Below are 14,326 nucleotides of genomic sequence, written 5' to 3'. Positions count from 1 at the left end.
CTTCATGCTGAATTGACACATTTATTGTCACGTAGAACAAGGGACTCATGGCCATCACACAGAAGCATAAAGAACATATGAAATGTACAGCCAAGTGATGAATATATATTTCAGCATAAACATTGCACAAAAAGTAGGAAATATACAGCAAGGCACTGTGGGAGGAACCTGAACGCCTCTTTGGATGGACCTGCCGCCCGCGGCGCTCCACTAACATCTGAGTCCAAGCGTTCTGATCACCTCTTTCTTTTGGCATTAGTAAAAAACATGAAATCATGATTGTTTAATGGACAAGTATGTCTGGGCTGCAACCAGACCAGAACCTTTTTTGCTTGGTGTACTAGTCTCAACTGTGCTTAAAGGTCCAGTCAGGCTGGGACACATAAGAACCAGAGGAAGTGGACTCGTGTTTTGGAACAGGCACTTATGAGGCGACCTTCACTTGGCCAGTAGGCCAATGGAAATGTTTGACAAACATGTCATTTTCTTTACATTCAAAATCTCACTAAAGTTGTTTTAGTGCTAATAAGAAATAGTTGTGTTCTAAAACGGGAAATATCCACATCAAATACTATTTTATATTTACATTCATTTCTTTGTCGCATCCAAACGCCCGACTGGACCACATCAACAGACTCCTGCTCCCTGCTGATGACGAGGGTTCCACACCATGACGCTTGGCGTCTGTCACCAGGCGCTGCAATGGCTGCCGTGGCTGCTGACTGATTGACAGTTGCTGTAACGCTTCTTGACCATCAGGCTGACGTACGCCTTCATCAGCTTGGCGATGTCCATCACCTGCAGGACAACATATTCATTACATACAGAGTGCAAACTTGGTAGTATGCACAGCATAGCCTACTACTGTACGATACTAAGCTATGCAGTTGCTACTACAACTAGTTAGTACGTGCACACTGTACTACTACTTAAAAGTAATCCTAATATTTAACATCAACCTAAAAGCTGACATGTTCTTAGTTGGTAGTTAACATTCATCATCACAACTACTACTTGGAAAAAATAGGAATTTTACACACCATGTGAGTTTCAAAGAGAAGTTCTCGTCCTTCCACTGTGATCTTGTAGGTGTTGGCCAGCGGAGCTCCAAAGGCAAGGATCTGCTCGTAGGGAAAGACCTCCAGAGGCCACGGCTCTCCTCGTTTGTACACAGAAATGGCGTCTCGACTGACGCCCAGCCACAACTCAGACGGGAAGGCGCCATCATGGCACTGAGGAAGAAAAGGCGGTCAGGGATAGCAAGGTGTTGGGATGTCGGCTTGCTGCTTGAGAAGCTCTGCTGCCTGCTCACCTCCACATTGAAGAGCGTGGATCCATATCCAGGCCATTCCTTGACCAGCGCCATGTACTTGACCATGGCCTGCTCCTGCTCCACACCCTGCAGCTTCCTCCACTTGTCGGCCACGCTGGTCCGCACCGCCGCCACCTCATCCCTCATCCAGGCTTCCAGGCTGTTCTCCTCATCCAGCCTCTGCTGGCTGATGGAGCTGCTTCGGAAGCTCCGCCTCAGCGTTCCCTCTAGGAAGCTGGAGCGTTTCCTCTCCGACGTTCCCGAGCGATCAGCCACCGAGCAGCTGCCGCCACCTGGAGCAAACGTCCTGGCTGATTTTTGCACCCGGGCCCGCAGCCGTGCCATGGGGAAGACCTGCGCCATTTCTGGGAGTGTGGCCTGTGAGCTGTGGTCTCCTAGCAGGTACTGAACTCTCAGAGCAGCCAGGAACTGAAGAGTCTCTTCTGGAGCCGGATACTGACCACGGATCACGGCCTCATGAGCCTGGATGCACACACAGGAAGTTCTTACAAAGGTATTTCATCCCGCCAAATCAGCTGCTCAAAATATTCCAAACATCAGCAAGACTGACCTGCTCAAACATGAAGGCAAACTCCACGCTGTCTTTGGGAACGTTGTCCATGTCCAGGAAGCAGTAAAGTTTGAAGTAGAACTTCCAGCCTGTGTTAACCGCTTCCTGACTCGCTGACAGTCTACACACGCACACACACACACACGTATTAAAAAGAAAACCACAACTGCTGATAGGTTCATGTCCACAAAGAGGTGCGTACCTTTCAAACTTGGCGAGCACATCGGCCACCACGGTACGACTTTCAATGGCTTTCTCACAAATGTGGTTGTGTTCAAAGAGAGCAAACATGTTCCTGCTGTCCTCCATGGCCAGACCACGCAGCAGCTTCTCCACCACCTGTCACACACAAGTGGAACCGAGATGTTGCTCGCTAACCCGTCCAGACGCTTCCATGGGTTCCGTGTCCTGCTGATGGAGCGGAGAGGTTCGTGGAAGATGCGTTACCTGTCCGGCGGTCGTGTGCGAGTTGATGGTGATTTTGCAGCATCCTCCGCCATGACAGTACACGGTGGTGCTCATGTCCTGCCGAGCGATGATGGCTCGAATCTCCTCCTGAGACGGGACGTTCTCCCTGGAGCGAGTCTTCCTCAAGGAGTCCAGAGCGAAGCAGGCGTACCGCTCCATCTCCATGCCCGGGAACAGCTCTCGAGTCCTGCAGAGATGGAGGGATGTGGTGAGAAGACTACCCGAGGATGGTCACATGACCCTTCCAGCGAGACACTGACCTCTTGAGATGGAATTTGAGGTATCTGAGGATGCTCCTGGTCGGGATGAAGGTGCAGGACATGCAGGCCAACATCTTCCAGCGGCTCATGTTTCCAGGACTACCAGGGTGAGGAGGAAGCGTGGTCTGCTTGATCAGCTGACAGTAGAGCTCATCCCTCAGTGGCTTGAGCTCCTGGCCCGTCTGCAGGACGCCCTGGATGATAGGAACGGGGTCGGCCACTCCCTCCAGGTGCTGCAGGGAACTGAACACCTTGAGGGCTTCATCTTGAAGCGTGCTGTAGGTCCTGCTCCTCTGGGCTGAAGAAGATGTTCCCGATGAGACTGCATAGAAGTGCTGATCACAGGGACCTCTGACCTGGTCATGTGACTCACCAGCGAGGTGGATGTCTCCGTAAGGGAGGGGCAGCAAGGGGGAGTGCAGAGGGTGGTGGCTGTAGCGAAGAATGGGGTTCCTCTTGTAGATCTGGTCCACAACGTCGCTATTCAAGCAGTTCTCCTGCACAGTCAATGAAGTTTCACAACATGCAGAACCGCGTCCAAAAATCAATAGAATATTGCGTCATATTCAAAACAGGTTTTGTCTTCATTTTATGGGATTGAGGCTAATTGCCTCCATGCCAGAACCAACTACAGCAAAAGGTATTGAATACAGCAACTAAACCTCATTTTCATTGGATTGAAATATCCTTATTACAAATCCCATTTAAATACATTTATTGGATTAAATATAATTTTTTTTACATATGGATTTTTTTTTTAAACGCTACAAACATGAAGATTTAAACAGTTGATGCACAGAAAGCTTTCTAGATCTTCCAGAATCTGCACCTATTCCAGCTGTATTTCCAAAGTGGTCCGTTTTAATTTCTTCCACCCATGGCCCGCATCCGGACACGCCCACTCCGTTATCGTCCCAGACCCACAAAACATTTTTAGCTTGACACATTTTAATCCAACAAGATCTCGTGACACCCCTAATGTTGGGTCATGGCGTCCATGTGGGAGGAGCTACCTTGATGTCCTGGATCAGTTGCTGTGTGGGCGTGTCGATGGGAGCTTTGGCGTCAATCACATTCTGGATGGCGGTGGCCCATCGCGTGGCCTCGTTCAGGAGCTTACAGTAGAGGCGGTACGAGTGCTTGCGGCCGTAGACGATAACATTCCAGTATCCTGTAGAGAGGAGACATGATAGAATGGTTCTAAAACCATCTGCAGAGGTTGGGTCCAAGCAACTGGACTTGAAGGACGTTTCAGTTCTACATTTGTTTAGCGTGGTGTCTCTTTATTTATGTCCCTGGTCGCTGTGTCACCCTGGGGGTGGCCACCATAGTTATTCCTGCTATTGTTGCCTGGCGTGGCCTGGTGGAAAAACACCCCGTTCCTTTCCACTCTTCTCCTGGAAAGAGACAATCTTTGGGAGAGAGATGTTAGGACGTTGTTGGAAGCAGATCAAATCCTGGCATCTCTCCCCCAAAGATTGCCTCATTCCACAAGAAGTGGCCAGTAACGAGCTGTTAGCAAGTTACTGTTAGCTGTTACGCAGGATAATAGTTCACCAGTCCAACACGGCAACAAGCTCAACAGTTCTATTGGTGGCCGCGCCATCAATAAAGACTCCACACGTAAGCTAATGTCAAGCCAAGCAGCTACGCATCACATGATGAAATAGAACCGCTGACCACTCTCTTTGAAGACTTTTTCATCAGGCGGCACCACGGAGCACAAGCTGTTGAGCACCAGCGTTCCCAGCTTCAAGGCGTTGCGCTCAGAGCTCTTGTAGTAGTCCAGGGAATTGTGCGTGAGGAGGAACCAGCGCTTCTTCAGCTTCAGAGAGGACTTGCTGCTGTTCTTCATCTCCTTGTGAAGCCAACCTGACAACCATCATCATGGAAGACATCAACACAGGTACAAACGCTGGATTTGGACTTTCAAGTCACTCAAAATGTTGACAGGAAAAAGAGTGCAGGCTGAAAAATGAAAGATGGAGGCCACTTGGACTTGGGAATCTCACAACAACACATTTTCATTGTGCTCCAAATTATTGTCCAAATTACATATATGCTATTGCAAACATTTTTTTCAGGCAATGATAGCCGTGAGGCCTGCGCACTAACCACTCGGCCAACGAGTAATAGAGAATTATTGATCTTTTTAATTGTTCAATTAATCGTGACACACCTACTTGGACATATTATGTAATATATTAACCTTTGGCATCTGGGGTAATTGTTGTTGTTGTTTACATTCTGTTGTGTTACGTCTAGACATGTTTCACCTTAAAATCAACCTCGCTTGGTTTCTTTCCTCCCAGCCCAATTTCTCCTGTGGAACTATTTATATAGTTATGATAGTATAGTATATGTAGTTGTAGTATATATAGTTATACAGTTATTTTCACATAGTGCACCAATGGCCATTTACTGAACACCAAAAGATGTTTTTCATATTTCATATATCACATTTTGTAAAAAGGCAGTATAACTGTTTGTATTATTGTTAGTCATCAGTAGGACTTACGCTTCTTCTCTTTACATTCTACCTATTCTTTTCAACAGTGTCAACAAATCTACCATCTAATCATCTGAACAAAACGTCCCCATCTTAGCTTTGTGATATATAGATATAGATAGATATAGATAGATATAGATAGATGACAAAGCAAAGCAAAGTATTATGTAATTCATGAACATAGTATATGTATGTATTTAGAATTTGCAGAAGACCAATAAAAAATGTCCTCCGGGACGCACTTTGGACACCCTCGACGTAGCAGGTTTATTGCATCACCTCGTATGAGAAACTCCTGGCCATCCACGCGGGTGTCCCCCTTGGAGCGCTGCAGCAGTGTTATCCAGTGGTGCATCTCCTCGGGGGTGTCGGCGTTGCAGTGCAGCACTCGATTAGCAGTGATGATGACGAAGGAGTTGGGCCTAATGACAGCATTCCTGATCACATGACGCTCATAGACGTATGACGGACGAGGGTGAAGGTGTGTCCTCACCTCTCTGGACTGTCCGACGCACACACCGAATCAATCATGCCCACGTCCAGGGTACCCTAGGAGGGGTTAGAAGTTAGCACTCATTCAAACGCAACATCTTCAAGTTGCCCCCCCCCCCCGAAACTCACCACTGCGTTTTGGGGGTTGGCCTGCTCATCGTGCATCTCGCCGATTTCCTGCTCCGTGGAGCTGTGGACCTGACTCAGCACGCTGAACCACTGACTGTTGCCATAGAGACAAGACAATCACGAGGATGCAAACGTCCTGTCCATCATCACATGACCCAAAAGCTCACCTGGCGTCCTCAGCAGACTCTGCCACCAGGTGATAGGTCCTTTCTGGCATGACGATGTTGATCCCGTTCTCCTTGTCCGTGTTATCGATGACCTGCCTGCATGGACGTCAACAAGATACTTCATCGACACGTACAAAACTGCAAAGGTTCAAGTCTGGTCTGACGGGCACTCACGTGGCGGCGTGCATGTCGAGCGCTCCTTTCAGTTTGTCCTCACCGTCGTTCTCGAAGTACATGAGCTTGCTCTGGCGCAGCACAAACCAGCGGCGCTTCCAGTTACGTCGTGACAACGTAGATGAGCCGCCTCCTTTCTTGTGCAGCCACCCCTGCTTCAGAGCTTCCTGTTTGGCCCGGAACCACAAGAAGGTCTCGTCCTTCAGGACGCACCAGCGCCGCTTCCATGTGTTCATCAGGCCGCCTGGGGCGGGCGGAAGACGAGAGTAAGCGACACCAGTGGGCAGACGAGAGTAAGCGACACCAGTGGGAAGCTGGACGTCGTACAGACCTTTGATGTGCAGGAAGCTGTGGAAGTAGGGAAGCGTGACGCAGCTGTAGACGGAATCCCTGCGGTAGGACAGCTCATCATCCGTGTCAAACCTGTCAAAGTCGTCCTCACTGTCCTCAAACTGACAAAGACAGAGAAGAGAATTAGAAACCTTCTCAGTCAACTTGGAATTGTGTCCGTACCGAGGACTGCGCCCCCTCTGATCCAAAGCGGAAGACGCCCGAGCTGTTGTAGGTTCCCAAGGAGCCGCGGTAGTCGGGAGACCACTGCTCGCTGCGAGGGTTGGAGAAGGCCACGCTGCTGCTGGACACGATGGCGCCTTCATCGTAGTCATCCCTGTCGTAGTCAGAGTCCTCATCAGGAGGAATGAGCTCCACCACGCCGTCAGCCTGAGGCTCCTCCTTGACGGAGGAAACCATGAGGCAGGCGGTGGGCGGCGGGAGGAGAGGCGGAGCCTGGAGGAGCACGGTGGTTGGCGGGAGAGGCGGGATCACACCGTCGTTGGCGTACGGATCCTCTTCGGAGGAGTCGTCGCTGGTCCGGATGCCGCTGGTCCGCTGGCCGTCGGAGTGGCCGTGCTCACTGGGGTTGGGAGAGTCTTTGAAAGCCTCCTCATCGGCGCCAAAGCCTTCGTCCACCTCTTCCTCCTTTTCCCGTCCTTCCACGGTCAGCGAGCTCTCAATGTTCCTCACGCACTCGTCGATCTCATCAAAGTTGAGCGACTGCAAGAAGTGCTGTGCCGCCTTGCAGGCCTCCTCCTCAAGACGCTGCAACTCCTGGTCACGGAGGTCCTGGAGGCGCTGCAGTGAAGCCTCTGTCAAGGAGAGCTCTTGGCGCTCCTTCTGCATCTGCAGAGACTGGATCTCACGCTCCAGGCGGAGGATCTCCTCCACCTGAGATGCCTCTTGGGGGCGTATGGCCTCCTCCTCCTCGTCCAAGGCCTCTGGTGTCTCCTCCTGTTCCTTTAAAGAGTCTGGTGAGGTAGTGACCACGAGTAGGGATGCCGGCTCCTGAGTTTGCTTCTGCTCTTCACACCTCCTGGAAGCCTGAACGAGACATGGAGATGTGAAGCCTGAGATAAAACTCATGATCATCAACGCTAGTTTCAGTTTCAAAGCATTTTTATGTTAAAATGTTTCCTCATTTGATCCCATTATTTGTTTTCTTTGTGGTTGATGGCCTACTGAAGTTGTCTGAGATGATCTACGTTAGCTCTTAACATCTTAGCTCTGTCTTTGGTACCTCCTCTGCCAGCTGCATCTCCCTCAGCGTCCGCCTCTCCCTGTGAAGACCAAACAGAAACATCACCTGATGGAATGTTGTCCTTCTCCGTTCGTCTAAGGATGCTGAAAGCACCATGCCAACATTCCCGCTGCTAGCAGGCAGGTCTTGACAAAAGTCATGCAACTGCTTTTGTTCCGTCCTCCATCATAATGTTTTCATTCTTCTTGTTTCCAGGTGAAAATGGCTCAACAGTACAAAAATATTCTCCACAAGCGCTCCTCATGCCAACTCACCTCTCCAGCTCCTCTTCCTGTCTCCTGCGTCGCTCCTCTTCCTCCCTCCTGTGTCGCTCCTCTTCCTCCCTCCTGCTTCTCTCGGCCAGCAGCTGGCTGAAGGCGCGGCGGGCCAGCTGTCCTCGTAGAACCTTCTGGACGGTCAGCGCCGCCCGACGGAGGAGCAGGAACTTCCTCCTCATGTAAAAAGCGCGGTAGTTCTTCTGAATGACCACAATGCACTGCAGCAACTTCCTGTACTGCTTCCTGTGGACGACCCAGCCAGCAGAAGGTGGTCATTCGTTGTGCCAAAGTGGAGCTCAGCGTGATCTCCTACCTGGCCATGTAGCCCAACATGTGAGCTTGGATGAGCATGGCGGCTCTCAGCACCTCCATCTCACGCTGCTTCTCCAGATGATGCTCCAGAGACTCTCTGAGGAACACCTAGGTCCAAGAATGGACTACATTATTGTCTTGGTAAAGGCTGACTTTCACACATTTAAAGTCACCGTCCATCTTTTTTCTCCACATTCAACACATCAGACACATGACGTCCTTTAGTGACATCACACACCCCAAACAATGGCAGGCGACACGGTTCTATTCAGTGTGCCATCATCCATTGATGGATCCCCAGGGAGTAACGGGGGGGGGGGGGGGGGGGGGGGGTAATCCTATTAAGGAGATGCAGGATGTGGTCTCGGGAGAATGAGGCTCATGGGAAACATCTTCTTTCTCCTGTCCGATATACGCACGCTCCACGTATGGAATTGCTTAGAGACTCGGTCCACTGACCAGATGTTGATTGACAAGGGAACATTGGCTTACACACAAATACTACGTAGCCATTGCTATGCTAATTAGACTAATAAAAAGCGTCACAGCCACGCTGCACGTGAGCAACAAGACCAGAGCTGAGCAGACTTGCATCACTTCCAGGAGATTAAGTGTGGCAGAACAAAAGTGGGAACGTGTCCACTGAAAGGAGGCACTAGCCCACTGAACCTCAATCTTAGTGTTTCTATGCATGGTGGACCTTCCCCTCGGAGACACAAAGAATTCATTTCATGCTCAACGTGCTGCCACAAACTGGCAGTCCACCAATGTGTGTGTGTGTGTGTGTATGTGTCTGCTGAGGCTCTACTACACATCAAAATAGTAAACACTAGTTTTTAGTTCAACTGATCACACCAGAATTTAGTGGAACATGAGGATGTCATGGATGAGCTGCTCTTTCTGCTGGAGTTACAAGACAAGAAGAAGTTTAAATGTGTGCCTAAAAAGTACTTGAGCTGTCACATCCTAAAAATGGTAGGACTTCGGATCTGCGTACCCCATCTGTCATTTCACACACACCAACACACACTTAGCACGTCAAGTTGCGTGAGTGATTGGCAGGTTGTTGGGATGAACAAAGCATTGTCCCACCTTGGTTTTCCCAAGCTGCCAGTCGGTCCCGGTGCTGTTGTACCGCTGCAGCAGCTGGACACAGCGCCCCCTGGCGTCATCGAGCACCAGCGCGTCCCGCATCAGGACCTTGTATCTGAGGAGGAAAGCGACAGAAGGTTCTGTTGGTGCCTGCTGACTCAGACAGGTCCAACATGCTGGCCGGCTGGTGCTGAAGATAGCGATACGATACGATACGATAGCGAACATAACAATGATACACACCTGCAGCAGAACTCCTGGAAAGGTCTCCGGATGGGAAAGCCGCTGCGTCGAATCTTGACCGTCTCAAGCATGCCGGAATACCTGAGCTGGTTCAGAACCACCGTTTGGTCGAATTGGTCAGGCATCTGGATCAGGACCACAGACAATATTAAGATCTAAGGTCTAGGTCTACTCCAGTCTCTCATTGATGCACGCGCTGATCAAGAGCTATGTTCATGTAACGCAGGGGTCACCAACCCATCGATGGCGAGCTGCTGGTTCATCTTTGGGACTTTGCCCGTCCATTGTGAGAATATTAGAAAAGAAACGTATTATTACATCACAGGCACGTATTTTGATGACTGAACATGCACATACGCCCTGCTGCTCTCCAGACACACAACCCCAAGCTCCAGTCAAGAGCCGGCTCTCCTCGCCATGGAGCGCTCCAAGGTTGAGCAACAGTCAGTGACATAGGATGTCCAATGTCCGCAGGGACGTGTCCGCTCAGGCAACGGGATTGATTGATTGGTAATGTTGCCAATGTCAAAATGATTTTGCACAGGTTTGCAGCCGAGACCAGAGATCTTGGGCTCTAAGAGGTTAGCGATGATAAAATGAAACCGAAACTGCTGTTCATCAGTCATACATCATTGATTGACTTCTCATCTACCACGTTAACGTAAACGTCAACGTAAACGTCAGCGTAAACGAGCTGTGGCTGACATCATTAACACACCATTATGTCGACAGAAGAGAGCACCTCACATTGCTGGGGTCTCCTGTGGGCATGCAAGGGGCACGGAGAAGGCGGGGGCGGGGGGGCAAGGGGGTCTCTACAAATGAGAGGATGCTTTCATTCCCGCCGTAAGGCCCCCCTTTCTTTATTCAGCGCCCTGATGGTGTGTTGACAGCCCATAAGAGACGTCTACTGTGACTAAATGTCAGCCTTTAATTCTCAAAGGTCATTAGCATAAAGTCATTTGCATAAATGCACAAAGACAAGCGGTGTCAGGAAGATGCCATCCCAATTGTGGCTTCTTCTCCTCGCCATCTTCTAACTTTCCACTTAGCTTGTCTTCCTCGTTAGGACGAGCAGAAGGTTGAAGGCTTAAGTGAGAATCAATAGTAGTCTTCATAGGGGGACAACAATGGCCTGGGGGGGGGCTCCGAGCTCTGAGGTCACTCAAGAGGACACAAGGGGGGCAGGGCAGTCTGTTCCCGGGGGCTTTGGGAGGTAAAAGAAAAAGGAAAAAGACGAACCAGGTATGGAAAGTTTGGTCATGTAGGAAGTCAGGAAGGCCAGTTGGTGGGTGTACTTGTATACTTACACTCTACGTATACTTACACTTGTATACTTACACTGTACGTACACATACTTACACTGTACATATACTTACACTGTACATATACTTACACTTGTATACTTACAATTGTCATATCATTTCATGTGGGAAAGCACCCTCACTGTCAAAAGTATTCTGTATCAGGTCTCTGATGACCTCCTTTGCATGATTTTCATTCTTTGAAAAAGGTTGTGTTTGTTATTTTGACACAATGTTGCTAGAATAACCTTCAACTGCAAAGAAGACTGGAGTTTAAAAGCGAACTTTCTTGAGATTGGAATGTTCGGAATTGTGCTTCAGAAGTTTCTTTGAGGATTAACATTGTACTTTTAACAAACACAAAGCCTTCGTTTCTTTGAAGCTAACCTGAATGATGAAGCAGGGATTAAATGAAGCCTCTTAGTCTGGCTCCTTTGCCACCTTCAGGGTTAATTTGCATAAAACACTTTTGGATAAGTTTCACGTACAAATGACGTGTTGTCAAGAATCCCGCTTTACCCAGAGCTGCAAGCTGGCATGATTTAAACGACAGGACGTCCTTTCTGTCTCTACATGGTCGCCTCTAGCATTTATCATCTTGCTGTCTTGCTCTCTGTGTCACGCGTGGAAGAGTCATGGCATACTTGGCATACTTTCAATAATGAACATTTGTCAAATGTAACGGTGGAGGAGCGTTAGGTACACTTGGTTACATGTTTGTGTCGCCCTCATCAGCCCAACAGACACATTTGCACCCTGGTGCAGCCCAAATGGAACCGTGGGAGAGTTGGCCACACGTGTGTGAGTGTTTTTGTGTCCATCTCCACCCGCCACCGTAAAGCTGCAAGCCTAAGAAACACAGCATCCACTGATTGTGAACAACCAAGACAAGACGCCACATACTGGATGGTCCACACAACATGGAAGCATCAGACATCTCAGCATTTCAGCAGAAAGAGGAACTCTCTTTGGTTCTTGCCTTTCTGACTACGTTTGACCGTCACTGAGCTGCACTTCCAAGGTCAGGTTCTATAATCATGTTCCATTCCATTGCTTTCTTAAACACGGCATGTGTTCTGAGACAAGAAGATGAAGAGTTGAGGTCCATCTTTTACAAACATGACGTATATACTCCAGCAATAACAAGAACAACTGAAATTCACTCCTTTAACAAGCAAGTGCACGTCCAAGCTGACAAAACATCCACAAACATTCCTGTACATCCCAATGGATCCGCTCTCACCGTGCATCTCCGCTCCAAATCCCACAACGGCTCACGGTCTCCAAACTTCCAGCAGACGACTCGTGAGTGGGTCACACTGACTTGCGCACACACACACACACACACTCTCTCTCTCTCTCTGCAGCCTAACAAAGGCTTCCAAACACTCCCCTCAGTGTGGTGATGGGAGGGACCTGGTTACCATGGCAATGAGGCTCCTGCTGAGGCTAATTTGTGTGAGCCACTTGTAGGGCTGGACAGCAGGATGTGTGTATGTGTGTACGCATGAGACCTAGCTACTTGAAGCTAAACACCATATAAACACCATATTTTACTCATTTTTTGGAAACTTAACAATGATTTTCATTATTTTGAAAACGACCAGTATCCTGGACTTCATGAACGCAACAGCATACCCAGCATACCCTACACCAGGGGTGGGCAAACTTTTGGACTGGCGAGCTGCATTCATTTAACAAAATAGACGGGGGGGCCATACTATATATTTGATGCATAACAGTCCACCTGGAATGATTGTATCTGTAAAAGTGTCATGCAACCTGCTATATGTGCTTGTGTCCCTTTTTCAGGAGCACTTTGCAAACAGCAGACCACATCAAATTACAACATTGATCAAACAGTGACTTAAACCACCACAGGGTTGGCTCAGACCATGATGCCAGGTTGGATGTTATGTTTCAATGAAATACGTTGAAACGAATGGGCGGGCCGGACGTGGCCCCCGGGCCGTAGTTTGCTCACCCCTGCCCTAGACGCAAGTGAGGATAAATGGTATAGAAAAAGGATGGATTACTACTATGTGTTGCTGTATTGAATAGTGAATAATTAAATGATATCAACTATTTTGATGACCTGTAAACTTTGAAACTGTGACTGTGAAATACCAATCATTTGTATTTGGTACGGTATAGTTGGAAATACTCTGTGACATCACGTACTGGACATGGAAGGACTGATGCGAATATTAATAAGATTAATGTCACGTATTATAAAGGCTGACATTGTATAGTTCCCATAACCAAACAAGGTCACTTCAAGTCTTTTTAGGGGCTCTGTGACAATGGTTGACATTTCATTGGACTCTAGACAATCAGCTGGTTTGCCAGAGGACCACCCCCCCTCCAAGGTAGTGCCTCTGTAATCTACGTATGTACTGTATACTATTGTATACAGTACACATTTGATCTTGAATTACAGCTGAATGAGGCATCACCATGGCAACAAACCATCACCTGTCATCAGTATTGTGACTGCACAACTCACCTTGTGTGTGTTTGGTTTGATGCATCGGATGAAGAAAGGATGGGAGGTGCTGAGCGTGGCCATCAGAGAGTGCAAAGAGTCCTGCAAAAGCACAATTGTGTTAGACGAGCTGAAGGCAGGAACCGATTTGGGCTCATTTTAAAGCAGGGGTGTCCACATTATGGAGCAGGGGCCATTTAAGCCCCCCGGTCCTTTTTACTGGTCTATTCTAAAAATACAATTAAATTAAAAAAGTCTGACGGGGCGTCATCTTAGAAAGAACACTAAACTCATCACACAGCAACGTCAAAAGGTAGCTAAGAAATATACGAGTTCCAATACAAGTTTCTCCTAAAAACAATGATTATAATGGCTTCAACAAGCCCATTGTGGGTGTTCTCCATAGCTAATGATTAGCTCCTGTCAAATAGAGAGCTCCCTGGTTCTCACAAACTCGTGCGCACCACATATGCCATTTTATGACATGGACATGTGTGGCTTGTATATGTCCAAATCTGGTGCAGCTTAAACCGCATGATAGTTAAGAATAATATGAAAAATGGTTACCTCTACCACAAAGCTGAAATACTGGATGTTCCGAGTACTGGAAGGTCCGTTATTTAAATGTATTTAAAAGCTTGCCGCCTTGGATTGATTTTAGTGTGTTTAATTGCCATTTCCCTATATGTAGCCCTCAGGAGAAAAGGTATTTTAAAGAGTATGCATGTTGCACTTTTGACCCACTTTAAAGTGGGAGCTGACGGTGGGTCGTTTGTGCTTGCAGCTGCTCTTCAGCGTGTCCTGCTTGTTGCGACTCAGCACGTGTTCAAAGAGGTCATAGACGAAGTCCAACCTGCACGACAAGAATGGAAATTGTTAATAAACGCAGAATTTCACTTTTAATGTTAAAGCACAAGAAAGCAGACCAATAAATGACGGCGGATATATTCCACAGTG

At 48.3% G+C, this 14,326-nt stretch overlaps 1 protein-coding gene across 2 annotated transcripts in view; it reads right to left on the bottom strand.

The window, feature by feature from the left end:
- Nucleotides 1–7: 7 nt before the first annotated feature.
- The window catches only part of myo10 (myosin X), a 56,872-nt gene continuing 42,553 nt past the window's right edge, over nt 8–14,326 (bottom strand). For both annotated transcript variants that reach the window (XM_058065500.1, XM_058065499.1), the window contains 24 exons: nt 14,114–14,222; nt 13,391–13,471; nt 9,581–9,705; nt 9,338–9,452; nt 8,247–8,353; nt 7,931–8,176; nt 7,656–7,695; nt 6,596–7,459; nt 6,414–6,534; nt 6,083–6,326; nt 5,909–6,004; nt 5,742–5,835; nt 5,614–5,669; nt 5,400–5,542; nt 4,292–4,483; nt 3,625–3,782; nt 2,985–3,108; nt 2,612–2,909; nt 2,331–2,538; nt 2,086–2,222; nt 1,884–2,004; nt 1,313–1,795; nt 1,041–1,232; nt 8–798 (listed from right to left, as the gene is read on the bottom strand). In XM_058065500.1, coding sequence (XP_057921483.1) covers nt 688–798; nt 1,041–1,232; nt 1,313–1,795; nt 1,884–2,004; nt 2,086–2,222; nt 2,331–2,538; nt 2,612–2,909; nt 2,985–3,108; nt 3,625–3,782; nt 4,292–4,483; nt 5,400–5,542; nt 5,614–5,669; nt 5,742–5,835; nt 5,909–6,004; nt 6,083–6,326; nt 6,414–6,534; nt 6,596–7,459; nt 7,656–7,695; nt 7,931–8,176; nt 8,247–8,353; nt 9,338–9,452; nt 9,581–9,705; nt 13,391–13,471; nt 14,114–14,222 — 4,465 coding nt within the window. In that variant the 3' untranslated portion in view covers nt 8–687. The remainder of the gene's footprint in view (nt 799–1,040; nt 1,233–1,312; nt 1,796–1,883; nt 2,005–2,085; nt 2,223–2,330; nt 2,539–2,611; nt 2,910–2,984; nt 3,109–3,624; nt 3,783–4,291; nt 4,484–5,399; nt 5,543–5,613; nt 5,670–5,741; nt 5,836–5,908; nt 6,005–6,082; nt 6,327–6,413; nt 6,535–6,595; nt 7,460–7,655; nt 7,696–7,930; nt 8,177–8,246; nt 8,354–9,337; nt 9,453–9,580; nt 9,706–13,390; nt 13,472–14,113; nt 14,223–14,326) is intronic.

The sequence above is a fragment of the Doryrhamphus excisus genome, chromosome 1 (assembly GCF_030265055.1).
Source record: "Doryrhamphus excisus isolate RoL2022-K1 chromosome 1, RoL_Dexc_1.0, whole genome shotgun sequence".
Taxonomy (NCBI): domain Eukaryota; kingdom Metazoa; phylum Chordata; class Actinopteri; order Syngnathiformes; family Syngnathidae; genus Doryrhamphus; species Doryrhamphus excisus.
This window is presented reverse-complemented; position numbering and strand designations above follow the sequence as displayed.